Source organism: Carassius carassius, chromosome 6 (assembly GCF_963082965.1).
Source record: "Carassius carassius chromosome 6, fCarCar2.1, whole genome shotgun sequence".
Classification (NCBI taxonomy): domain Eukaryota; kingdom Metazoa; phylum Chordata; class Actinopteri; order Cypriniformes; family Cyprinidae; genus Carassius; species Carassius carassius.
The window spans coordinates 37,527,633-37,555,259 of NC_081760.1; the positions used below are offsets into that span (position 1 = coordinate 37,527,633).

At 39.2% G+C, this 27,627-nt stretch overlaps 3 protein-coding genes across 3 annotated transcripts; all 3 read right to left on the reverse strand.

Moving 5' to 3' along the window:
- Positions 1-825: 825 nt before the first annotated feature.
- On the reverse strand, positions 826-7,212 carry LOC132142844 (atherin-like). The gene is made up of 7 exons (XM_059553021.1): positions 6,001-7,212; positions 4,519-4,768; positions 3,568-3,650; positions 3,261-3,321; positions 1,695-1,791; positions 1,290-1,410; positions 826-1,189 (listed from the first exon to the last, which is right to left on the reverse strand). Exons 1-7 carry the CDS (start codon positions 7,105-7,107, stop codon positions 1,040-1,042), a joined length of 1,869 nt encoding a protein of 622 aa, XP_059409004.1. The 5' UTR covers positions 7,108-7,212; the 3' UTR covers positions 826-1,039.
- A 988-nt stretch (positions 7,213-8,200) lies between these two features.
- Positions 8,201-19,478, reverse strand: LOC132142846 (cAMP-dependent protein kinase catalytic subunit alpha-like). The gene is made up of 10 exons (XM_059553023.1): positions 19,008-19,478; positions 15,869-15,930; positions 14,401-14,529; positions 14,221-14,319; positions 14,055-14,137; positions 13,094-13,220; positions 11,764-11,859; positions 10,498-10,620; positions 10,192-10,356; positions 8,201-9,040 (listed from the first exon to the last, which is right to left on the reverse strand). The coding sequence occupies exons 1-10, from the start codon at positions 19,051-19,053 to the stop codon at positions 8,915-8,917; spliced, it is 1,056 nt and encodes a 351-aa protein (XP_059409006.1). The 5' UTR covers positions 19,054-19,478; the 3' UTR covers positions 8,201-8,914.
- A 1,391-nt stretch (positions 19,479-20,869) lies between these two features.
- LOC132142847 (histone chaperone asf1b-B-like) lies at positions 20,870-26,571 on the reverse strand. The gene is made up of 4 exons (XM_059553024.1): positions 26,012-26,571; positions 24,901-25,016; positions 23,849-24,025; positions 20,870-21,121 (listed from the first exon to the last, which is right to left on the reverse strand). The coding sequence occupies exons 1-4, from the start codon at positions 26,118-26,120 to the stop codon at positions 20,930-20,932; spliced, it is 594 nt and encodes a 197-aa protein (XP_059409007.1). The 5' UTR covers positions 26,121-26,571; the 3' UTR covers positions 20,870-20,929.
- Between the last annotated feature and the right edge of the window lie 1,056 nt (positions 26,572-27,627).

A 27,627-nucleotide genomic window follows, 5' to 3' on the forward strand; every position in this document is an offset into this window, starting at 1 on the left:
GTTTTCTCAGTTCTGACAATATTCATCTGATGGGCTGATACATATATATTCCACAAACTGTGAAGTTCAAGAGCTGCATGGCTTTCTGTGCATTTGAGGACATTCAGACACATTCTTCAACTGCTGGTGAAGGAATATGCTTAAAAATGTATTGATATTTACAAAAATGATGCTCAGTTATTAATGGTGATATCCCACACATCATGGATGGGAAATCCGAGATTAAAGGAGTCAAAGTCACTTTAAAGGGAGATTTTCCGTGAGATGCGCCCAAGAGATCTGCACAAACGTACCAAGGTTTTTTCAGACATAACATTGCAAGATGCAAAAACACTGAAGGAGCATTAGAAGCTCATTCCAGAATGTTAGGAAGAAATATTCAGTCCATCACTGAAGGAAGACAAGGGTTTCAGTGTCATTGCAAAAGAGTTGACATGTTAAGAGCAAATATCCAATCAGAATTTACTTCTTTCAAACTGTAACCAGGTTTTTTTGAACAAAACATCTTGTGCGCAGTGGAAACCATCCAGCCTTTGTTTGGTTTCAGTGACAAACGTGAAACCAGTGAGGTCACAAAGAAAAAATGATGTTCTCTGTCTGTTCCCTCTACTGGACTGAATAAGTACTGCAGGACAAATCCCCGCTTGATGACATGCATTCAGGGTCAAAGGTCACAATCCAAACAGTGGTATCCATCAGAGCAGCATTAACTGCACAGAACTGCAGTCTTTCCAAAAAAAGGAACTCTCTTCAGTCTTTCTCCCAAGCTCACTCCATGCTTCTGCTTAGTTTTGTTCATTTTACTATTTTTTTTTCATGCATAAGTTTTTTTCCAATAGCTGTTGGATTACCGATTGAAAAAACAAACAAACAAACAAAAAAACAAAACAAGAACTGTTTCTGTCCAGAAAGTCCTGAACAGTCCCACTGAATGTGTTCAGAAATATGCGTGTTCTGGGATGAGTAAATATTGTAGGTATATGTTCAGGTGTACTTTGTCATGTACAACAGCTAATATATATAAGTGTGTGTGTGTGTATCAGCAGAAAGCTTCGTCATCTTGGAAATGTGTCCTCTGCAGAACCTTCACGTGTCTTTCATAGATCTTTAGGGCGGGACCAAGTCTGATTGACAGGCCTGTCAGCACATCATTCCTTTGCATCAGAAGGAGGGACTTCCCGTCGATCTCCTGTCAGGAACAAAGATTCAGTTACACCTTCTCTCTACAGCACAGTCCAGTGAAGCAGGGTCTGAACTCATCAAGCATCATGCGGTTCAGTTCAGCGCACCTGTGTCCTGAAGGCGAGCGCCTGCTCTGGAAATCCAGCCGCGGTGAAGTAGCTGGCCACGTCTGCTACAGTCCAGTGCACCGGGCTCATGCCACCCGTCTCCAGCTTCACAACGCCAGCTCTGAGAACACACCCAAAACATGAATATTTATTCAAATATATATGTATATTTAAAAAAAAATCGAAGGTACGCTGGAGACAGAAAAAAATTGAATATCATGACTTGAAGACAACCCTCAATCTTCGGTTTTCATTTCTTTCATTATGACTCACTTCTGGCGATTCCTGTTAGAAGGTCAGTGGGTGTTTTACTCAGACTTTAATAATTTTTTCCCCAAACAAAGCCTTTTCTCTCTGCTCTACCCCCCCCCCCCTCTCTCTCTCTCTCAATCTGCTAGTACTCACATTCCTTCATTCATCCCTCGTTCTTCAGCCGCTCCTGGTGAAGCCGAGGGAGTCAGCAGACAAGACGAAACTCCCACTTCCAGCTTACAGCCTGAACCTGACAGACAACACACACAGCTATATAAAATAAACACACACACACACACACACACACACACATAGAAAAAACACAACTACAATACAATGACACAACTATATAAAACACTATAAACTGTATGAATCTGAATCACAATAGTATGAAAATAGAATGGTACAACAACACAACACTAACAACTAATGTATATATGTGTGTGTGTGTGTGTGTGTGTATAAAGTGATACATTTTTTTTGTTTGATTGGAAGGCGAGACACTGCAGGTGAATAGGGCAAAAAAAAAAACTAATAGTTATCACCTTACTTACCCAGTTGATTGATTACATTGATTATTGCAAAGATTTTTTGTATTACAAGTTTTCAAAAATGTTATGTTTAAATATGCAAATGAGGCATTATTTAATGAAATATGTGCTAATTTGCATAAATGTCTAGTACAAAAATCTGAACACTAGATTTGTTTAATTTTTTTGACATATTAGAGTCAAATGTTTTTACAGAGGGAATTCTGGTTATCTTTCTTTTGTCACTCCATAATTCAGAAAATACTTTGAACAGCCAGAAAACAATATATTTTCACAATTTTGGGGGGAATAAAATGTTGAATATAATCAAGGAAAATATATATATGAACAAATCCCTCTGTAAAAATCTTCAGAATATAGACAGGAGTAAAAATGTCAAGTTTGGTGTGTGTAAGTGCCACTGAAGTGGAGATTTATGGCTCAGTGTTGAAGAAAAAACTCATTTTGAGAAAACGGCCTTTAAAAATATGTATTGTAATTGAAATCTATTGACACAAACAGATAAAGTGCTATAAAAGAAACACTTAACAGTGTCTTTTGGATGTTTTCCTTCCACTAGTTTGAAAAAGCACTTTATGAAAAACCAAAAAGCCCAAAATCTCAAAATTGACAGGTGCTTGAAAAAACTGTGTTTTTGCCTGCAGTGTCTCACCTTAAAAAACAAAAAAAGAAAAACATTTAATAATGTGAAATAAAATCAAAATTGAAAGTAATTTTTGGGATTTCAAAATTCTTTAAAATGTAATTTATTCCTGTGATGTACACCTGTATTTTCAGCATCATTACTGCAGTTTTCAGTGTCACATGATCTTCAGAAATCAGCCTTATATGATGATTTGCTGCTCAAGAAACATTTCTGATTATTATCAATGTTGAAAACAGCCGTGTTGCTTCATATTTTTGTGATTAGAAACTGAAAGTTCAAAAGAATAAATATAAAAACAAATACAAACAAAATAATAACATGTAAGACAGAATAACAACAAAACAGTACACACACACAGCACTACAAATTATCAAACAAACATGCAGAGCTGCACACAGTTAAAGCATTAACTGGCACATAGACACATACTGTACATTAACACATACACAAGAAACAGGACAGCACATACAGATATGAACACACTCATTCAGAAAGTATCCAACATTTGCTCTAAGAACTTACAGTCTCTTATAGGTAATGATGATGGAGCCTTCTCTGTCTCTGACATCACAATCACCTGATCCTAGAGGAGAACGAGGAAGAAGAAGATGCTCTCAGTAAGACTAGGGTGAGCAAAATGACAGACAGCATATTATCTAACTGCTCCATATATATATAACTGCTTCACTGATAGATAGAGCCTGCACACTTCAGGAAGTCAACCTATGAATGGCCTACATGTCTCTGCACACTTAACTGGGATAAGAGAAGGACCTCCGATATTAAAACATTAAAGGTTTTCAATAAACTTTGCACTGGCTGTCATTACCTCAGTGCTGGGATGTAGCTGATCAGTCGCTTCTGTGTTTTTTTCAGCACCAGCATCCTCCGGCTCGACTGAAGTTGTCTGCTCTAAAAGTGTGTGTGTGTGTGAGAGAGAGAGAGGGGTTAATGCTATCATGTCTTGTTATGACACAAGATTTCAAGCATAGACAGTTGTCACACATCTGCAGGGAGCCCATGTCTGTATTCATTTGCAAAATGACAGGGTGGACCTAAATAACGGGAGCGAAAAACAAATCTGATTCATGTGCAATATGAACAAACTCTCACACCCAGTATCTCATGATCTGCCAGTCCATGAGAAAAAACATTTTTATCATTCATAAAAAATATTGTCTTTGATAAGGGCTGTATTAGGTCAACACTTTATTCTGAGCTGGGCTGTGAGTCAATAAATTCCACTTCCTGTGACTCAGATTTAACTTCCTGTGAGGTGTGGCCAATTTGATTCAAATTCGAACCCAAGAATTGAAAAGGAGCCAATACTTAAACACTGAATGAGTTGTTTTTAGCAGAAGTGTACAGAGCTTATGAAAGCACAGATTTGTATTTAACAATAAAAATCATTGTGGTTGTGAATTAAATGATAATGATAAATGATGAGTTTTAATAGAGTAAAATGGAAGAGAATGGCGAGATTTCAGAATTTTTTTTTGATTTTATTCTTGTATTGCCAATTTTTCCAGTTCAAAAATCTAACCATAAAACAGTAATGTATATTAAGATATTTGTTCTCAGAGAAACTTTTACAAAGTTAATGCTTAAAACAAGAAACCGACTAATTGTCCAAGTGACAAAAAAAATTTAATTTAATATCTATTCTCCATCTTATTCTGAACAGTTTCTCTTACATTAAGCACCTTTGGATGTTTTGCTGTAAAATCAGATTTAAATACTAGAAAATGTTTCTTTGATGAAACAGAAACAGGGCAAGTACCTTCACTTCCACCCACGTCTACTTCCTGCTGTGAGGAGCTCTGGTTTGACGTCTCCAGCGATGAAGATGACTGGGACTTCCCCTCAGAGATCAGTGGTGAGCTGGTGCCGTGATGGACCTCTGTGTCAGGTGAGACTGGGTCAGTGCAAGCTTGGGTCTGGGGAGAGTCCTCCGCCCGACCCGCTGGGTTCTCCTCCGGGCCACGCTCGTCACCCTCCACCTCCAACCTTTCCTCCTCCTTCACCTCCTCCTGACAAGCAGGAATAGAGACACCCCATTTCAAAAAAGCTCTAATGGACTTTTAACCAACAGTAGTTATACTCAACACTTTATTTTAGAGAATGGAGAATGGATTTAATCGTGACTGTACCTTACATCACAGTAGCTGCAAATGTACAGGAGAGAGAGAGAGAGAGAGAGAGAGAGAGAGAGAGAGAGAGAGAGAGAGAGAGAGAACTACTCTCGACGCCCCCTTTACGGGAAAAGGCCAAATAGAGGTTACGACGCCCGTAGCCTGTTTTGTACGAGTCCTCCATCGTCTGCGGGATTTCACGAATTGCCCCAAACATCCAAGCGCTACAGATTCTCACGCCAGTGGTTTTGATTATGTAACACCGATCTGAGCACGTACTAAGTAACGCAGTGGGGCTCATAATCAGTTTGTTCTGTGAGTGAGCGGGACAGTGCTTGAGAAACCTGATCAAACGCAGAGAGGACAGAAGAAGAGAGAAGGAAACACGACGACCGCGCATCGCTCACACGCACAGAACGGAACTAAGAGGCTTGTGGTGCGCTCGGCTCGCCGTGCAGCGGTCTTCCGCCATCGCAACTGCTTTTACCTCGTTTGACCGAAGTATTGCACTGAGCGACGGCTCGCCCGAGAAAACAGACCCGAGCCTCTGGTCCCCCTCCCTCTCTTTTTTTCATTTTCCGTGCGAGTCTAACTTAACAGACACCGCCTAGTGAAAAATATCCAGCACAACTTATAACGCAAAAATAATCATCGGCCCTGCCAGTGAAATCCCACTAACGCTGTCGCGCAGCTCGCGCAGACATCAGTCATTCATCAGCGCCCCGTGCGCGTCTGATTCTCGAGTAGCGCGCTTTTGTGTGATGAGTGTCTATTAGAGCGACGGAACAAGAGCAGCGACGGTGTCTCGCACGCGCGCACGCTCGAGAGCAGGCGGGCGGCGCACCTTTGTGCTGAGACGCCGAAGTGAAACAGGGCACGCAGACAGTTGCGTGTCGAGCGGAAAACACGGTTCTCCCACCGTTTGCACACAACACGACCTCAACAAGCACAAAAAGCGCGTCTGCCTCAGACACGCACAGTTTGGTTGTTCTGGCACACAGTTGCGCATGAGAAAAGAGCGGAAATCAGACGGTGCGCGGCTGCGCTCTTGTCTGTCTTTCGATTCTCTCGAAGCACGATCATTTATTTATGCCACGACAGCGCAGGACGTGTTGGAAATATTAAGTCACCTTTTTCGCGAGATGTCTGTCCTGCGGTGCGCTCCTCGGGAGCCGCGCGGACGGCTTGTTCGCCCCCATCCCCCGCGCGGGGAGAGTGATGTGGCCCAAGCGGGTCCTGCGGAGACGACCCCTCTCGATCTCGCGCTCCAGCACCACTTTGACGCGGTTGCGGGTCAGCTTCTCCTCGGGCATCCCTCGCTGCGTGCTGAGGAAGTCGAGGATCTCTTTGAGTCCCGGCGGTGCGTGGCCCCGCGTTGCGGCGGAGCCCCGGTGTCTCTCGGTCAGACTTCGGACCGCGGCAACCAGTCTATCGCCCAAATCAGCACTGTTCCCGTCCGGAGACTCCGAGCAGCGCGCCCCGGTGCCCTTTGCTCCCACCTTGAGTTTGGGTTTGGGCGACGCGGGGATCTTGTTTCTCGGAGGCGGACTGCTGACGCTCGAGCAAGTTTTCTCTTCTTTCTCATCCTCCTCATCCTGATCTCTGCCCTCGTGTCCAGCGGCGAGCGGCCTGTCTCCCTCGGCCCGTCCGCTCGCGCCTGAAGCATCGCGGTGAGAGGAGCCGCTCGCCCCCGCCTCGGCGACTAATCTCTTGTCTCTCGATGCACTTGCTTTCACGCTCCCGGCGGAGTGGCCTGATGCACCACAACTAACAAAAGTGTTTCCGCTAGATTGTGGTAAAATCTGCTCTTCCTTTACAAGAGCGGAGGGCGAGGTTTGAGGCAGGGGGTCAGGACTCGGGCTCACCCCGGGTTCCTCGGGCTCCTTGTCCTCGCACTCCTCTTGGTCCGTGAGGCTGAGCGCGCTGTCGTTAATGACACCGGCGTGTCTGTCGTGTTCAGAGAGCGGCTCGCCGCTGTCGGTGGTTTGCTCCGTTCTCTTTCGGCATTTCCTTTGCACTTTAGCAGCGTTCCTGTAGGAGATGGACCCCTTGTAGCTAACTTTCAGCACAGTTTGCTCTTGGATCAGTTTTTCTAGTTCAGCCCTGGTTTTGTCCGGGTCTGAGCCGTGTCTTCTTCGGACCATTCGGCAGATCCTTTCCAGGTCCGGTCGGGCTTTTCTCGAGCGCAGGGAGTCGATGGTTTCTAGGATCCATTCTTGGTATTTCGGCTCCGACATGTTGCAGCACTGGTTCCGTTGGCTTGGGCCGAGCGCCTCTCTCTTGTCCCCGAAGTGATCCGCTCAGAGCCCGGCTGGGAATGAAGCGGAAGCCTCGCTCTACGCCTGCGTTTACCCTCTATGTGCGCTTAAGGTGGACTACATTCCGAAGAGAATCCTCCGCTGCGCTCTGCGTCTATGCGAGGCGCTCATTTAAGGTGGTATTGCGGAGTTACACGATTTGCGCTTTTGTTCACGCTCGCGCCACAGTCTATCACATATAACAACGCAACAGATTTTCCATAAGCAAGCTCGATATTCATTAAAATAACATTCTGAAACGCATCTGTGTTTAATGACTACATGACAGATGGTCGACAAGTCTAGTTCGATTTTATAAGTCCTCACGTCACTGCCAGCTGTTAATATATATATATATATTCATGCACTTTTCATAAAACTGGCCTAAAATTTGCAGTGCATTAATTACAAGCACAAAAAACTACAAAAAAAAAAATTATATATATATATATATATATATATATATATATATATATAAATGGAACATAGTGACATGATTATAACAATTATTTGCCATTGTATTTCCAAAATACATCCAGGTATCAGTTGAAGAAAGCCAAATAAGACCTCAGCATGATGTTAGGAGTTTCCAATATTACTCATAAAGGGACGGAAACCTGTTTGGTATTTATAGTAATACTTTATTGGAATGATTCTTGTGGTGCAAAATATCACAATTAACTTGAACCATGTCCTCAGGAGTTAGCACTGGTATCCACTGAGTTCACCTCCAGCTGAGGAGATATCTGTAGCCTAGAGAGGTGCGTGTAAGAAATTCTCACCCAGAAAGGAGCCAGATGCACTGCACCCATTCAGAGAGAAGACTTTGCCTATTTAAAAATGCAGAAATGGAAGAATAAAGAGGGAAGAAATGTTGAAAATGGCGAGAGCGATGCGGAGAGCGTCGACCGCAAGGCTTCGCCATGTCAATCACGCACAGAAACGTGTGCGGTTTCGTCAGGTTTTATAAATGTAGAGCCCAATGAGAACTGTAACAATTATAGTATTAACAATACTCAAATCCACTGAAGGCTGTGGGCCCCGTCATCGCAGCCTTTAGGGCCCCTACTATCTGTCAGCTATAATCAATGAAACAACTGACACCTGTAGGATTTCATGGCACATTTCAGAGCTGAAAGTTCAAAGTTCATCCGTGAATATTTTACAGAGCGCAGTGGACCTACAGCTGAAAGAGAAAAAAAAAGAGGTGCTCATTTGATGAAATCATGGCTTCTTTTCAATGCCACTTTCACTTTGTCATCCCTTCAGTGCATTTTTAAGAACAAAGAAACACATGACAGTATACAGGACCAAAAATCTTTCGGTTATTACACAGGAATACATATTTTTTTTCTTTTTCTATGTTTCTGTAGGGTTGTTCTGGAGACCTTGTGGAGAGCAGTAACTGCTCAAGATGAGAGATAATCTCTGAATAGACGATAACTAACCCCGTCTGTCTTTGTGCGGCAAAAACAATCCCAGTCCACAGGCCAACATTTACACCCAATCAAATCCATCATGATTAATATCACGCGAACAGAGAGTTAAACAAAAAAAAAAGATAAAATTACAAACATGGTTGAAACAGAGGAGATGATAAAGGCCCTGGAGGTCTTCTCTGCTCTCTTCCGCTGGTTTCTCTGCTGTTTAACAGAAGGAAGGATCGGTTTTAGGATTCATGCACTTATTATCGTTCTCTCTCTTCATCTATATTCTTCTCTCTCTCTGATTTCTATCACTTATTCTCCTAGAACTCGGCAAATTCTTTCGCACACTTCTCCGTGAACGACACACGGATCTCTTCTTCCTCGTAGTCGTCGAAGTTGCTGGTGTCCCCGGGCCCTCTGCATTTAGGCACAAACGGGGCCTCCACCTGCAAAAACACACATTTACCCTTGACATGGATCAGAAAATATGTTCCTAATACAGAGAAAGGTACAAAAATATCTTTAAGATATATACAGATGTATATAAATGTTAAGCAGATCACAAAATTTGATATTTGCTCTTAAAATTTAGGACAAAAGTCCTAAAGTTACTAATTAGCTATTAATACTATGTCAGAAATATAAGACTGTAAGTCCATAATATAAATTTCACACAATATTGAAGTTATGATGAATTTGACATATTTCTGTTCATCTAACTTAACATTTGTCGTAATTTACCCTTAACATGAATCATAAAATATTTGCCGAATTGCTCTGATCATTAAAGAAAAAGGAGCAAGAAAACATTTACTGTTTCAAATTATATTAATGTAATGCAGGTCACAAATGTTGATTATTTGCTTTAAACCATACTCTTATACTCCGATTTTTAACTATGACAAATGATCATATCATATGGTTTAATAATATTAGTGATCAGTGTTGGGGAAAGTTACTTAAGTAATGCATTACAATATTGCGTTATTTCATAAATAAGTTACGAAATGCGTTATGGAAAGTAATGCATCGTTACATTTTACAACATTTCGTTACATTTAAGAACAATTTAGTGTTCCTGTATCTCAAGTGGTAGAGCATTGTAATATCAAGCGCAAGGTTGGGGGTTCGAATCCTAGGGAACACATGATAGGTAAAAATTGATAGCCTGAATGCACTGTAAGTCGCTTTGGATAAAAGCGTCTGCTAAATGCATAAATTAAATTTTTTATTTAATTTAAAATTTAAAGTAAAAAAAACCCAACAGTGATATTTCTGGCAGGTTCTTTCACACCAGAAGTCTCAGGCTGAAGGAAGTGCCTCCCATTTCTCTAAACACGGAGACAGGAGAGTGTCGTGAATGAATGAGAAAACAAAGTAACTGGTGTTACTTAAGTGAAAAATTAAGTCAGATTTTGTCTTGTAAATGTAAAAGTAATGCATTTCATTAGAAGTCAATTGAAAAAAGTAATCTGATTACATAACTAGTGTACCCCCAGCACTGCTTGTGATGGTCCTAAACCACATCCAGTATAACATGAGCTACGAGGCTTGCTGACTGAGCTTTGGGAAGCACTGAATGCATCAGGTCTCTCACCCTCCGCTGGTAAATGGCTATCCAGTCAGTAGTTGAGAACCACTTGTGTCCTTTGATGTCGTTAACTCCGTTTTTAAGGTTTCCGTAGCGTTTGGTGAGGTCCACCTGCAGCAGGTTCCTCAGCAGGTCCTTCAGGTCGGAGCTGAAGTGCGACGGGAATCGTACCTGTGACAAGAGCGTGGTTCAGACTGGGGTTGAGCCTAACTGAACCAGACACCAGTAAACCGGGCTGGGATGAAGACAAGACTCTCAGATATTGCAGAGATATTTGAGCCATTTTCAAACTAAACGCTATTGTTTCATTACCTTTCCTGAGACAATCTTTTCATAGATCTGAATGGGTTGATCGGCGAAAAACGGAGGATAACCGGCAGCCATCTCATACATCAGCACACCCAGAGCCCACCAGTCCACAGCCTTATTATACCCCTACGAGAGACAGAGATATTAAACACTCACAAACTGTGCATGTTTCACAGACGGAGTGAATGTTAGTGGAGCTACCACTGCACATATTCATGTCGAGAAACAGAAGATTTCAAGATCAGGAACCTCAATGGTTTAGTGTGATGCAAGTTAACAGATCACTTTTTCTGTTTAGAAGTGTCGTCTGCTCACCTTCTTTGATCACAAATACAGTAAAAACAGTAATACTGCTACAAATTAAAACAGCTGTTTTCTAGGTGAATACATGTTCAAATGTAATTTTTTCCTGTGCTCAAAGCTGTATTTTCAGCATCATTCCTCCAGTCTTCAGCGTCTCATAATTCTTCAGAAATCATTCTAATATACTGCTCAAGAAACATTTCTGATTATTATCAGTGTTGAAAACAGTTGTGCTGCTTCATATTTTTATGGAAACCGTGGAAGACCAGCAGTCAAAAGTCTGGTGTAGTGAGGTTTGGAAAAAGAAAAGATAAAATAACACTTTTATTCACCAAGGATGCATTAAATTGATCAAAGTGACAGTATATACAGTATGTATATCACATCAAAGATTTCTATTTGAAATAAATGCTGTTCTTTTAACATCCTATTCATCAAAGAATCCTATGTATCACAGTTTTCACAACAATTTGAAGCAGCACGACTGATAATAATTAAGAAATGCAGTAAATCAGCATATTTTCATGATTTCTGAAGGACCGTGTGACACTGAAGACTGGAGGAATGATGCTGAACATTCTGCTGCGCATCACAATAAATGACATTTTATAATATATTCACACAGAAAACAGACATTTTAAATTGTAATAACGTTTCACCATATTACTGTTTTACTGTATTTTTTTAACAAATAAATGCATCCTTCATGAGCAGAAGAGACTTCTTTCAAAAACATTTAAAAAAATGTTTATATTAATATTCTGAACTTGCAGCCATCAGTCAATAGTTGAATATTAAATTTGTGTCGTTTCAGTCAAATAAAGTGCTCAGAGTAGCTGTACAGCACAGAAGGCATCTGTCAGCTGAAAGTGAGCTCTTATGGTGCAGGCGCTTTATTAATTAGACTGGACTGCTGTCGTTCACTGTAGACGTGTCTCGTCTCCTCAGAGAAACAGCACGGCTCACCTTGCTGAGGATGATCTCCGGGGCCAGATACTCCGGGGTGCCACACAGGGTCCACGTGCGACCCTTGACCCGCTTGGCGAAACCAAAGTCTGTCACCTGAAACAGAGTCCCGCAGATGACGCTGTGATACACGTGTAGTTCCTGTGGCTCAAGTGGTAGAGCATGGTGTTAATAGCACAAGGTTGTGGGTTCGATTCCCAGGGAACACATGTTAGGTAAAAAATGTTAGCCTGAATGCACTGTAAGGTGCTTCGGATAAAAGCATCTGCTAAATGCATGAATTTATTTAATTTAATTTATGCATGCATCCTGCCGGAAACATGTCATGATGTCATCATCACATCAGCCATGAGGGGGCAGTAATGGTGAGATTATGAGTGACATGTGATTGACACCACATCACAGAGACACTTGTAGCAACATTTACACTGCAAAAGAATGGGGCCCAAATCTCTGTTTTTTTTTTACTTCTTGAATGTGGCGCAATTTTTTTTATTTATAAATATTTCTTTTTTTGAGTTAACAGTAAAATCACACTGAATTTGACATGTTTCTGTTCATCTAACAAAACATTTGTCATTATTTACCCTCGACATGATTGTCAAATAATCTCCAAATTGCACTATATTAAGTAAAATATTTGTTTAAAATGTATATTCATGTAAAGCACATCACAAACACTGAGATTTGCTTAAAAAAAATAAAAACAGAAGTTCAAACGTTACTAACTATCATGGTACTTAATTAGCTATCAATGCTAATTTAAGACTGGATGCTAATTAATAATAATTAAAGACTGTAATTCTTCATACGGTTTTCACATAATAACAAAATATAATTAGTGCTGTCAAACAATTAATTGCGAATAAAAGTTTTTATTCATTTAATATATATATATATATATATATATATGTGTGTGTACTGTGTATATTTATTATGTATATATACACACAGATACAGTATATATTTTGAAAATATTAACATGTATATATTTATATAATAGATATAATATATAAAAATATATTTAATATGAAAAAAACATTAAATATATAAGTACACATACATATAGTAAGTAAACAAAAACTTTTATTTTGGATGCGATTAATCGTGATTAATCGTTTGACAGCACTAATTATAACATTTTAAATTATATTATGAAGTCACAACACAACAGTTGTCATCATTTGTGCTTGATTTTGCCTCAAACAGCATTATAAGTATTACAGAGAAAGATGCAAAAATACCTGTTTAAAATACATATTGATGTTATTAATGTAAAGTAGCTTCTATCACACTGTGTATTTGTGTATCTTTTGCAGGTGTTGATTACCTGTATATAGCCCTGCTGATCGATGAGGAGGTTCTCTGGTTTGAGGTCTCTGTAGATCAGGTCGAGGGCATGCAGATATTCAAACGTCAAAACTATTTGTGAAGCATAAAACCGCGCATGGGGTTCACTACATAAGAGAAAGACAGCAAGAGAGAAAGAAAGAGAAAAGACAGTTACAACCACAGCACTTGGGCTGAAATAATAAAAGAGATTGATGCAAATTCAGCATAAACTCGCTTTGCTTTTCACCATTAATCAAAAAGAAGCTTGCAAGGGTTTAAAAAAAACAGATGAAGAAAAGTGAAGTTGAAAAACTCCAGCAGCTTTGATATTTTGTTGTTATCTAGTGAGCTGTGCATGATGATGCTGCTAAGTGCTTCATTTTAGTACAGCAACAAATAAACATTAAGCATCGAGATGAAACCACAGTCTCATGTTGTGGACATTAGCACACAGCTTTCAGGACAGCACTGCTGCTCTTTCGCTCCTCTAACCCACTGCTTGTTTTAATCCTGTATATTTAGCTAGACGAAAATGAGCCAAAGAATACAAGCACAAATATGCAGACTGCTGGGATGGCCTGTTATTATTACGTCTCATTCCTATATCGATTTCTTATGTGGAGTTAAATAAAAAATAATAATAATCCATATCAGCTCAATTACATATACGTTTTTTTTTTGTCATTTACACACTGCAAAAAGATTTAATCTGTGGCACAAAAAATTAAGTATATATAAAGCATTTTCATACTAATCATTTGGTCTTTTGTAATTACAAGCCAGAATTTCACACACATTTTACTGACTTTATGTTTATGGATATTAAAATGTATTTAAAGGCTATATACAGAGAGAGTCTATATAATTGTTTAGAAAGTGTTTTATTATTATGTTACTGTGCACTGGATTATTTATTTTTTTTTACTAATAAAGCACATCTGGAATGCAAATGTATTCACCTGAATCTGCCGATTCTACGCAGGTGTGAAAACATCTCTCCTCCCTGAACGTACTGCATCACCATGTAGAGATTAGTGTTGTCCTAAAACAAACACATGTTACCAAACACTGCCTTTACATGCGGCACATCATCATCCAGCTATTGATATTTCAAACAGTATTCACCTTGAAGGAGTATTCCAGCCGCACTAAGAAGGGGAAGCTGACGGCCTGCAGTATCCGCTTCTCGTTCAGAGTGTGTTCAATCTGCTTCAGCTTCACAACCTACAGAGAAACCATGGAAGGACGTCATGACATCAGCGTGTCTCACTGTGATGTCACGGCTCAGGCATTAGCCCCGCCCACCTTCTGTTTGTTGAGGATCTTCATGGCGTAGTGCTGCCCGGTCTCTCGGTGTCTGACCAGCATCACGCGACCGAACGAGCCCGTGCCCAGAGTCTTCAACCGCTCGAAGTCCTCCAGACTCGCCGTGTTCTGCGGGACAGACCCACTGTTAAACACATCTGTCGTGCTCGCTGTCCAGTTTCCAGTTGCGATGGGGCTTTCAAACAGTATTATTTCGTACCTTTGAGATACTATTATAGTTTCTGTTAATATTTTGAATTATTTGCAATTTTATAGTTTCTGCTTGCATGTAAATTTCCGAAAAATCATACTATTTTAAAATGAACTATTTTAGTACATCAACTTGTTAAACCAAATGAGAAATGTTGCAATGGAAATTAGCTTAAATAAACTGTATATTTTTATTGTTATTAAATTTATTGCAGTTAACAGTATTTTATGGTTTAAGTTTTCGTCAACTATAATAACGCTGCTTTCGAGGAAAAAAAAAAAGAAAAAAAAAATATTTTAAAACCAGTGACATGCCAAAGTCACATGATTTCAATAAAAGAGGCTTCCGTGAATGTAGCAACTGAAAGATTTTATTAAATGTGTATTTTTTAATAAATAATATTTTAAACTCAAAAGTAAATTTGGATATAATTGCTTTTATTTTTTAATTGTTACTGTAAATGTATTAATAAATAAAATCAAACTTACTAATTCCTCCCCAATCTCATTTTGTCACATTTTGCCAGATTGCCACATCTTATGGTATATACTGTTTGCCTGTTGCGTGACATAAATGGATATTCATCATTTTTTCACAAAGTGCAACGACTGCAGAGAAATCTGGACCTGATAAAACTGTCAGATGAAGATGACAATGACTTCAAACCTGGACAATCTCATAAACTGTTGTAATGGTTCAGTGCTCTACATTTATGTCATTTGCATTAACATATGAATTAATTTACACACAACACCTAAACAAATACTGTAAAATGTAAACTGATTTATCGTCTATTTTCAGTAATATTTATTAAATAAAAATTGTTTGTGTGCCTGCCTTTGTGCGTTTAACATGAATCATTCTAAACAGACGTCTGTTAAAAAGCATTGATTTGTTAGCGATGCACTATTTTCAATGTGCTTATTGATAGGGTTAGCCTGGCAAAAATAGACGTAGCGTAGCAAGTATTTGCCTTGACATCCTCACATGAAACGGTCATTTTGTGAAAAATTGGTTCAAAGTTTAGAAGAGCTTATTTATGGTGCATTACATACTATTTATATATACTAGAGTATTGTGGTGGATTTTTACCGGCACAAGACTGATCTTCAGGGTTTGTTCAAAGTGCCACAGAAAACACACCTGACCTTGCAATAATTCTGCTGTCGTTTTCAAAGGTGCCTGAGAGCACACCGGCCTGCTTTAAATGAATTCTTTACTCAAATTCAATGCGACTCCCTCCTCTAGTCCTCTTACCTGTGCAGGATTCTCCCATTTCCTGAGGAAATCTTCTCGGGCGAAGGCCAGAAACTCTTTGACTGTGGGAAGAGAGAGAAACTACATGAACTTAACTTTACAAGCAGTAACATCATATTTGATTTCTAATAATCAACACAAACAAAACGTTGCTAAAAACCTGTGGTACACAATCTATTCCCTGCCCTTCTGTCGTCTGAGTGATGGTCTCATTTTGCAGTGAGTTGCACTTTACTTATTTGTATAATACTGAAGCAGCTCAGGTTTACTTGATTATCCAGACATCTTTTTTTTTTTTTTTGAAAAGTCATGTTAAACTGTGAGTCTCAAATATGATTGCAATACATGCTTTAATCATAAAACTACTCATTTAAATACCATCTTACTAGGGCATTATTGGAGATACAGAGTGACAACTGATATTTATATCATTTGTAAGTATTCTGCTATACTGTTATAAAGATCTCACTGGTTTAGACTGCAAGCTATCAGAATTTCATCTTAAGGCTGGAATACACTACACGTCTTTTTTTAAACACTGGGCATCACTTGCCGATTTAAAGGGAGAAACACATACAGTAAATGACTGAGGATCACACACAAGTCACTTTAAACTCACGCAGAAATGAGTGCCTTGTTGCTAGGAGACGCATGACAAATAAAAACAACATGCATTCTAAAATCAGATCGAAATATCAAACATGTTTGATCTCCGACGACTGAATGAAATCAAAGTCTGAAGCTAAAAATCTGAGTCTGTGAGTCGGAGTCTGTTTCTGGATTATGTGTATATATATATTATATGTATATATATATAGATGATGAAATGTAATAAAATGCTACACAGGAATGCAAAAAAGTTCATTTCAAGTTCAGTTTTATTTAGTGCTGTCAAACGATTAATCACGATTAATCGCATCCAAAATAAAAGTTTTTGTTTACATAATATATATGTGTGTACTGTGTATATTTATTATGTATATATAAATACACACACACACACACACACACACACACACACACACATACAATATATATTTTGAAAATGTTTACATATATTTACATGTATATATTTGTATATATTATAAATCATATAAATATTTACTATGTAAAGATAACATAATTTTCTTAAATATATGCATGCATGTACGTGTATTTATATTTGCATAAGAAATATACACAGTACACACATATATATAATGTAAAAAAATAAAAATAAAATATTTTGGAGGCGATTAATTACGATTAATCATCTGACAGCACTAATTTCACTATGTCTTCAGCTTCCAATAAGAGGGGAGCATCTCAGCTCCATTCAACACATTTCAGCATTTTCAAATCCATTCTGCAATTTCCCACAAATTCAGTGAAGAAAATATAAAGCAAGCAAAAAGAAAGACAATTTTCAAGGGAGGCGGGAGGTGATTTTCTCACTGCACTCAACTTTGGACTCGTCACATTGTTTTAATGCAGCTTTACAGAAAATTGTGACGTTCATTGTTATAGCATCTTAACTTATAAGTTAATATAGTCACATTTGACAGCTGGGCGATAATATACTTCAAATTTTGCATTGCAATCAAACAAGATTTGCTATATATTACTTAACGTGAGAGTACTGTATACAGATAAAGTTGGACTCACTTGTATATACAAATTTATATTAGGAGCTGGGTGATAAAATAGACACATTTTGTCATGATAATGTAACTTGCATTATTGTAATGTATATATTGTAACCTGCATGCAAATTAAGGCCACTTTAGGCCACATTAGGGGGAAGTCGTGGCCTAATGGTTAAAGAGTCGGACTCCCAATCGAAAGGTTGTGAGTTCGAGTCTCGGGCCGGCAGGAATTGTGGGTGGGAGGAGTGCATGTACAGTTCTCTCTCCACCCTCAATACCATGACTTAGGTGCCCTTGAGCAAGGCATCGAACCCCCAACTGCTCCCCGGGCGCCGCAGCATAAATGGCTGCCCACTGCTCCGGGTGTGTGTGCTCACAGTGTGTGTGTGTGTGTGTGTGTTCACTGCTCTGTGTGTGTGTGCATTTCGGATGGGTTAAATGCAGAGCACAAATTCTGATTATGGGTCACCATACTTGGCTGAATGTCAATTCACTTTTTTTCACTTCACTTTTTCTTTTTTCTTTCTTTCACTTTCACTTTTTCTCACTTCTTTTTTTTTTTTTCACTTTTTTTAACCCTGAGTTAATGTTTCCGTGCATTTTTAAAGCGGGTTAACCCCGATTTTTCGCTGGTATACGTAACATTGAGCTGTTTCGCAACAGACAAACCAATCATAATCTAAAGATTTCTTGAAACATTAAATATGCATACTTTTTCTATCACACAGAAACTTTCAAGAACCAGCGTTTGAGGGAAACGGTTCAAGACCGTGAGCAGTTTTTGTTCCTGTTTTTGACACATTTCATACTTAAACAGGAAGGTTGGGTGGGATATAATCGAAGGACTTTTCTAATATGAGTTAAGCAATGACTATAGCATTAATTGCAGCAATTTTAACTTTAATGTTTTCAAAATAGCTTGTACCACGTTCACACTAATGGAACACTGTAAATATGAAAAATAATCCTGAGATTTACACGTGTAAAGCGTGAAATCTCAACACTCGACAATCAAATGATTAAACCAGGGTTAGTATGTTAGCAACTTAAGCCTGGGTTAAACAACTCAAGTCTCAAGACACCAGCGAGGCTCTAACCATCACAGACACTTGGAAGGACACACAGTGGTCAAATAATAAGGTTGTTTTCAATGACAGATTGTTCAATTGCTATATTTATAGATCTCAGCATGTAGGTTTTGGTTCTTGTTGTTTTCTTCAGACCCTCTCCAGACCCATCAGACGTACACAAATAGACTCTTTTTTTAATCTAGGCTAATAACCATCTTCGGCATGTTTTATACAGAGTGCAACCCTCAGACGAAGCGCAGCTCGCTCTTAATAAAGCATCAACACATTGAATGAGCCAGTGATCGCCATGACAGCATCAGCATCATCTCTGCTGAAGCCTCGCACATGCACGACATTATTCCCGAAGAGCATCTGAGGATCGCCACGATCGAAGATGAAGATGATGACTAAACAGAATGACTGGGACGCGTTAAAGACACCCACCGCTCTCCATCTCGTTGCCCCGTTTGGCGGCCGGCGTGTTGCCCATGACTCTGGGCCCGTCAGGCGCTGGAGAGCCGCAGGTGGAGAGGGATGCGCTTCGACTCTCACGCTCCGTTTGAGCGGCTGGCGTCTATCGATCGGCTTGAGATGTGAAAACAGGGGACGATGGGTTGTCGAATAAACAGCGATCTCTTATGAATGCAGCAGCAGCAGCATCCGTGTTTAAAGGGCGGACGGGCCGCCAGCATCAAACCGGACTCGGGCGTCCTTTCCTGGCCTGGCTCTTCGCCGCACCTCCGCGGCCCCGCAGTCCTCTCTCTCTCGCCTCCCCACGGGGGTGTTCCGTGAGCGGTGCTCGCAGGGGAGGGGATCGCGGCTGAAAAACACGGATGCAGGTTCGGGGAGATCGTTCATGCAGCTGCGCTTCCCGTGGCCATCGACACAGACTCCGCCCCCCGGACTGAGCCCGCCCACCGCGCCTCCCCATTGGCTAGACGGAAGAAGACGGACAGATGTGCGGAGTGATTGACGCTAATGAAGCCGTGATGAGTTGTGATTTCTAGATATCGAAACAAAACATCGTTTCCTTTCATGTTCCAAACGGACGGAGCTTTATGAATGGTGTTAATGAGTGGACTAAAGTTGCATTGAGTTAATAAAGTAAACATAAATTGTATGCATATTGAATATTTCCACAACTGTTGTCTACCAGTAAAAAAAAATAGGCTACTGGTCATGGAACACATGTTGGCCCCAATAAAAAGGCATTTTGACACTCATGTGGGGTCAGTCATCACAGTTTTAGATATTATAGGATTTTCCTGCAAAATGTAAATAGTATTTTTTTTTTTACTTTCAAAACAAATGTCATAACTCATACAGATACTGAAATAAATACTATGCAAGCCACTATAAAGAGTCAACATGTTTCAATTTTATGCATTGTATATATATATATATATATATATTTTTTTTTTTACGTCATCAACATTAGTCTTAACACCCATCACCTGACTCGATTTCAACAGCACGAGTCTCAGGTTGGTTTGGTGTATCCTTCGCCCCCCGTGACCCACAGTGTGCATATTTTCAGAGCCCCAGATCAGAGGACAGAGAATAGAGGGAGGCAACATGAAACTATGGGAGGAGAGCAGAGGGAGAGATGGAGGGATGAAAGGAAGAGCAGCTGTCTGATGTGATGTGTGGATCAAAGGTGGAGCAGCCCAAAGTGCCATCTCTGATAGCTGCTGCTTAGCAACATCATAAAAAGAAACACACGCACACACACACACACACACACACACACAAACACACACACACACAGGGCGTGTGTCCGTATAAAAGAGTCAGAAGATGGAGAGAAAACCAAAGGCAGTTTTATAATGACAAAAGTTAATATTCATTCAATCTAAGACTTTTCATAAACAAATACCATGAGGAAAAACAAGGCAACAAAAGAACCAACCAAATACTTTTCTAAATACTCTCACATCCCAACAAAACAGAAACAGAGCTGGAATTTATTAACAAAATAAAAATAAAAAAAACCCACTTAAGATTCTAAAAAGCTTCTTTGTCTTTATACAAAATAGAATTGTTATTTTCCTCAATGTTATGGAAAATGTGAGCCAGACATATCTTAATGAGATTCACCTCACTAGTGATGTGCACCACAAAGAAACCGAAGAAAACAGTCCACGTCTGTGTTCAGGACAGGGAGGGCAAGACGACTCCTGCAAAGTCCCATGTCTACCTGAGCGCTTCAGGTGTGTGTGATCAGAGCAATACGTGCCAGAGGATTGAGATGAGTGTGTGTGTGTGTGTGTGTGTGTGTCCAATCACAGCTGTAAGAACTGCAGGCATGTAAATCCAAAATAACACATTTATTACTTCATGTATGAGGTGGCTGTTGTGTTCAAGCTCTATAAGCAGTCCATAGAGTTGTCAGAAATGAGTCCAAGGGGCGGGGCTTTGCAAGGCATGGAGGTGGGCGGGAGCATGGCATTGGGGGCGGGGTCTACATTCTCTGAATCTTCCATCTTTTCCATAGTAGCCTCCCAGTTAATGTGGAAACGGGTCACTCGAGGGTTCGACGCCAAGATGTTCCTTTGCAGCTGCAGTCGGCACAAAAAACGATGATGAAAAATAAAAAAGAACAAGGATTGGAAATGTTTGGATTTGAATCTGCCAGCGTTACACTGTAAAGACTCAATGCTAACAGTACTCTTTAAAATATCATTTACTCTTTACAACGTGGGTCCATTAGTTCATTTTTGTTTAAGACACTTGTTAAAGTGTTTATTAATCTTTGTTAATGTTAAAGGGTAAGTTCAGCTAAAAATGAAAATTAAGCCATAAATGACTCACCCTGAAGTCATCCTAGGTATTTATGACTTTCTTCTTTCAGACAAATTCAGTTCAGAGTTATTAAAAAAAAAATCCTGTCCCCGATAGGAGCAGCTTCTGTTTTACAACAGTGAGCGCAAGCTAGATTAAAGTGATTATTACATTTTTAATATGGTAATAGTCTATTATAAATGATATTTTTCTTACAAAAATGCATTGATTCGCTACAGGAGGCTTTGTTCCTTGAAAGATCAAAGACGATTTTTAAAATAAATCTGACTGAATTCATATGAAAGAAGAAAGTCATATACACCTAGGATCACTTCTGGGTAAGTAATTTATGGCTTAATTTTCATTTATGGCTGAACTAACCCTTTAATAAAATACAATCATTGATGTTAATAATGCATTAGCACATTATGAAATTAACATTAAGATTAATAAGGGCCTATTTTTCATAACTAATATTAGCAAATTACATCTTACTGTAAAATTTTACCAATATATTACTATAATAATTATTATTAAAATATATCTAACTTCTATGCTTAAAACAAACAGTTTATTAACAGGACTGAGTTAATATTCATCAAGCGGTTTAAGAATCTCGATTCACAACAGAATGAACACATGTAAATATGGGATTCTGTAACAATACACTCAATGGCAGCGACCCGGAATACGTTTAGCAGAATTAATGAATTACAAACGATATTAGACTGAATACGACAGCCACCTGCCTCTTTGATGTGACCAACATTACCACATTTGATTACACAAATAACATACATAACGTCTACTGAGTGTAAATGAGCTTTCCAGTATTTATTCAGTATCCCTTTCAAATGTCTATTTCAATTCACCAGTAACTGATAAAAATATTTAGTAATATAAGTAGGGGAGAGCAGGGTAAGTTGTCACACTTTTCAAACTGTCTAACATTTAATGAGCACCGTACATCACAATGATATAAATGTCATACCAAATGAAAGAATGAAGTCTTGGGCACATATGTTGTTTTCATTACATTTTCATATCTTATATCATTACGAAGTTGTAGACTGTTGAATAGAGAATGTGCACTTGTGACAACTTGCCCCATCGGCAGGTAAGTTGTCACGCTAGACTATCTAAAAATAAGAACAAAACTGTTTAATTCTGATTATTGATTTTAACTTTAAATTTCAACCAGAACTGGAAATGTAAAAAAAAAAATCAAGCCTAGAGAATTTGGAAAAAACAATTATTTCAATCCAAACAATACACATTTCAATCAAAACACGTTTAAGTGGCAAGACCACTTTACTTTGAACTTTAAACTCAAACATTCTCTGGCTTGCACATAGATCCATGGTAACTGAATGAAATACTGTGGATAACTCACTTAACATGTTTAGCCTCTGAACAAAACAGATTCCCTGTATCTAACTAATCAGATTCATCTTCAGAGTCACAATTCTGGCACACCTAAATTGCCTGGCCTGAAGTGCAAGCATCATGGGCCCATTTGTTGATTTTTACACATTTTACCCAGGTCTCTTTTGGAAGAATGTTTGACAATGGCTCCACAAAGTCGAGGCAGAAACACTCTTCATCATCTGATGATGACTCTTCTATTATTTTTCTTCTTTTAACTGCCTTGTTTTTAGTAGGTCCAGATTTTGACTCACATACAATAATTTTGAAACCGCTTTTAGCTAGATTCAGCCCTATTCTTTTCTACTTCTAGTAGCTTTTCTATTTCTAAGAATTGCTCTGGAGTTGGTAGTCCTCTGTCAGCAATAGCATTGCTGGGTAAGGGTGAGCTGGTAATAGCAGAAGCATAACTGGGCATGCTGGACAGAACAGAGTTGATGCTGGTGTCTGGCAGGGCAGGGTTCTGAATGGGTCGATCTGTGACATAGGATGGTGCAAAACCAGTTTCCAGAAATACATCTCAATGTTTTTATGAGCATGTTCTATATGTTTTTTTGTACTGGGGCAAGTATTCATATGTGACGACTTGCCCCAAAGTCATTGAGACAACTTGCCCCAAACTGACTTGTGTGCTAAAGTTGGCTAAATCTCAAGGTTAGCTCAATAATAGCACGTCAGCTAAAGTATCAAAAGACCAGTTACTGTCTCCTCTATTTTGTGCGAAATAATAATTTTTAACATTCATACCTAACAAAGTTGTATTGCATAAAATGTAGAGTGCAATTTTTTTACTCTTTAAGCCAAAAAATAAGAAAATTGAGCTAAACTCAGATTAGAGAGATCTTGACCACATTTGAACAGGAAATTGACTATAGAAGAAGAAGTCACACAAAGTGGCTATTTGATTTGTGAGATAGAGCCTCAAGTTCTGGAGTTATGAACAGTGTGACAACTTACCCATGTGACAACTTACCCCGCTCTCCCCTATATAATATTAATAAGCTGGCATCCAGCTCTTTCTTAATCCATTAATATAACTGTGCCGTAACATAAGTGAATATTGCATAATAATGTCTCACCTGTGTGTAGTTGGGTTTGACCGGTGGGTTTTCCCGCAGCTCAGGGTCTGTGTACTCGTTGTTTACATAGTAACCGATGCGAATGAATTCCTGTCCGCGATAGGTGCATGTGATCAGCACGACGGTCACGCCCACCGCATCGCTCTCAGGGATCAGCCCTGTGTTTGGAGCGTCCGCCTGTCAATCGAGTCAAGACAGACAAAACTGAGAAATATGAATGCTTTTTCCAAACAGTCTTTGTAGCTTGTAGATGGTAAATATTCTGGTACCTACAAATGACCCTTTGAATTTCATGAGTAATTCAAGGTAAACAATTCATGATGCTTTGAACTGTATCTAATGCAGCATCACAGAAAACACAAAGAAGAACCTGTGCACTTGGTGAGAACATCCCATAGTCTTATCTGAAACAAAGCTGGACCACTGAGAGCAAAAACAACCTTGCTAACTTTATAGTGACTCATCTAAATATGGAAAGGGAAACAAACAGTAGCACCTACATATTAATCTGGCTAACGACTAGCTTTAATGGTCATTTGTTTAATGCTTCATTGCTTTTTCGAGAAGCACCCGGCTGCAGTCTGCAGATCGGGGCGGGGCTGCACCAAAATTTTTTTCTTCTTTTGTGCATTATGAAGGCTTTGTAAAACTGTACAGCGTTTTTAGCTTTTTAAACAGCGTTCTCCGTCCTACACTAACTACGCACACATTTCCTATCATGTAAGTCTATGAAAGACGATCAAACCAATCAGAGTAGGTGTGGGGCGGGGCTGCACGTGCAACCCCGCCCCAGGTGCAGCCCTGCCCCGATCTGCAGGCTGCAGCCGGGTGTACTTGGCTTTTTCTGTTATGGAGGTTCAAAAATGTATGCACTCGATTGCAAATTTACAGATGTTCTTTTCTCATTTCATCTCTAGGTGGCAGTGCACTGCAACTTATTCTCTAAAATGGTATTATTTATTTGGCTTTGAAGTGAGATTTGGATGCAGGAAGCTGATCATACTGCACTGAACCAGGAACAAGTATTTCCCAGGTCGTAACGACGAACCCACCTGAAACACAAACATATGCCTGCCTGCAGGAACTGGGCCGACCAGAACCGAGTCCAGGACCTGGTCGTACTCCTCACTCTCCGCAGAGCCCACGTATATGATCTTCCACTCCAGATCTGAGAGTCAGAAACCCAGACATAAGCAATTCTCGTTTCCAACAGTAAATACATAGACTTACAATACCATACAATGAGCATTTAGTGCAAGATTACAACAAGGATGTGAGTTTACATGCTTGAAAAATTTAACATCCTCTGAAGTCCCTATATTATGTATTTCAGGTTTCATATTTGATTATGATTTGCGGAGTATCATTTCAGGTTTTGTAGAGCAAACGTGACAATTACATAACATAGTTAATCAAAAAACTTTTATTTATAAATCAAAGTGTGTTATTTTTAAAAGTTGGATAATACACAGTAACTAAGCAACTCTTTTGTAATAATTTGAATGGGTCATCAAGTGTTATTTTACTAATCATTGATAAAATGGAGGCTGTAACGTTAAGTGAAAACAATCAGATACAATTTTTTTGAGTTGGTTTAGTGAAAAAACTGTGGAAACGTTCCTAAATAAAGTTTTATTTATTTTAAGACTATCATAAAAATGGTTGTAGTAAAATTTGATCAATTTAGCAAACAAAATACAGAGCACAACTATACATTTAGGGTGTTTTAGGACACCAAGGCGCAAGTTCTGCACTCAATTCATATATTTTGTTTTACAATAAATTTGAACAGATTTGAAGTCCACATACACAAGAAATACAACAGCATAAAAAAATTAATAAAAAGTTCTGCCCCAATATAGTCACACCGCCTCCCGACACGTGACGTCACGCATAATCCAACCAATCGAAGGAGTCACAGATACATTCTTCACGCCCCTCGCGCTGTCAACGAACTCCCCGCCGGCGCCAAAATATTGAGCGCGTGAACATTAACAGCTGTAACAATAAAAGTTTTCGATTTCCTCGCTTAAATCACCATAAATATTCCTATGGTTCTTGATGTTTTTAGACGTAATGACACTGTAAAAGACAGTCCAAGTCTTCAGTAGTTGCAAAGTAACTGCAGAAATACGTGCAAACTGAATTTGTGAAGTCTCTCACCTTCAGGTAGGTCCTCCATACACTCAAACGTGATTTCAAATTGAAACGGGTTTCCAAAAGGACTGGGGTTATCCAGAACAGACACGTTTAGCACCTGCACTTTGGCCATGATGGCTCACAAGACCCGATCAACAGAAATCGGCCTTGCGTTTATGAAAGAAAGCCTCTTAAAAACCGTCCAGATCACTGTAAATCTAAAGTAACGTTAACGTTAATCCATCTGAAATGTAAACCGGAGTCGGAATGACAAAACGATTCTTTGTTGGAGCAGCTAACATTGAAGCTGCATGGTTTTCTCTTGATAGGGTTATTTTGTTCTTTTTTAACTAATCAGACGGTCGCCATACATCCATTTTACTTATTTTTGGAACAACTTCAAGAACATATAATTTAGTGCAGGTTTTGCGTGTACATGGTTTAAAAAACCAAATAAAAGAATCAAATCCGTCCTTTCCACGGGATCCTGAAGGAAAAACGTCCCTAAATGCCCCAAAGAAAGACACTGAATGACAGCAGCAAGTGCTCTGGATCTGATGTTCCTCTTCCTCTCTGAAGACTTCAGTCTGATAAACCTGCTCTGTACTGCGTCCTGCTGGACTGGAGTCAAATACAGGGAACCAGATGCACAAGAATATGAAATAAAAACAAAAAATGCCGTGATAAACCGTGAAAAAAATGCCGTCAGTCAACAATTTTATTAATACTTTTAATAAAGTGTAATATAATAAATATTATAATTTTAATAAAGCACTTGCATTGGTTTTGTAAAAGCGGTCTTCTGCATGTTTTTGATGAGTTTGTTACATTTATACAATTTTGACCAGCAGGCGTCTCCAGCATGTAGTTAATAGCGCTTCATTTTGCGTGAATCAAATTGCGAAGCAATTGTTTCAGTTGATTCGAAGCTTCAAATGGTCTTTTCTCCCATCACTAGCTGGAATTAATTTAAGTTCTAAATCTATGGAACTACATCAGTATCAAATACACTTCGGAAGATTGAAACACAAATATCTATATTTTGGCGGAAAAACACTTAAACATCACTTTGGAGCTCAACACTTCAGTCTGATAAACCTGCTCTCTGCTGCCTCCTGCTGAATTGGAGGATATCTCTCCATACAGAAATTAAAGGGTTAGTTCACCCAGATAGCAAAATTATGTCATTAATAACTTACCCTCATGTTGTTCCAAACCCGTAAGACCTCCGTTTATCTTCTGAACACAGTTTAAGATATTTTAGATTTAGTCGGAGAGCTCTCAGTCCCTCCATTGAAGCTGTGTGCACGGTATACTGTCCATGTCCAGAAAGGTAAGAAAAACATCAAAGTAGTCCATGTGACATCAGAGGGTCGGTTAGAATTTTTTGAATCATAGAAAATACATTTTGGTCCAAAAATAGCAAAAACGACGACTTTATTCAGCATTGTCTTCTCTTCCGTGTCTGTTGTGTGAGAGAGCTCAAAACAAAGCAGTCTGGATATCCGGTTCGCGAACGAATCATTCAGTTCACCAAATCGAACTGAATAATTTTAAATGGTTCACATCTCTAATACGCATTAATCCACAAATGACTTAAGCTGTTAACTTTTTTAATGTGGCTGACACTAGAGATCGAC

Bases quoted from the DNA above. Each gene is read 5' to 3' on its own strand.
- LOC132142847 (XM_059553024.1), bottom strand. From the start codon at position 26,120: ATGGCCAAAGTGCAGGTGCTAAACGTGTCTGTTCTGGATAACCCCAGT. The intron at 24,026-24,900 runs GTGGGTTCGTCG...CTCGATTGACAG, and splicing joins GGCATATGTTTGTGTTTCAG to GCGGACGCTCCAAACACAGG. The intron at 21,122-23,848 runs GTGAGACATTAT...TGCCGACTGCAG, and splicing joins TCAAACCCAACTACACACAG to CTGCAAAGGAACATCTTGGC.
- LOC132142844 (XM_059553021.1), bottom strand. From the start codon at position 7,107: ATGTCGGAGCCGAAATACCAAGAATGGATCCTAGAAACCATCGACTCC. The intron at 3,322-3,567 runs GTAATGACAGCC...GTTCTCCTCTAG, and splicing joins AGCTACATCCCAGCACTGAG to GATCAGGTGATTGTGATGTC. The intron at 1,411-1,694 runs GTGAGTACTAGC...GTGTGTTCTCAG, and splicing joins CGAGGGATGAATGAAGGAAT to AGCTGGCGTTGTGAAGCTGG.
- LOC132142846 (XM_059553023.1), bottom strand. From the start codon at position 19,053: ATGGGCAACACGCCGGCCGCCAAACGGGGCAACGAGATGGAGAGCG. The intron at 15,931-19,007 runs GTGGGTGTCTTT...CTCTTCCCACAG, and splicing joins GGGCAACGAGATGGAGAGCG to TCAAAGAGTTTCTGGCCTTC. The intron at 13,221-14,054 runs GTGAATACATTT...TCTCTTATGTAG, and splicing joins CGTAGAATCGGCAGATTCAG to TGAACCCCATGCGCGGTTTT.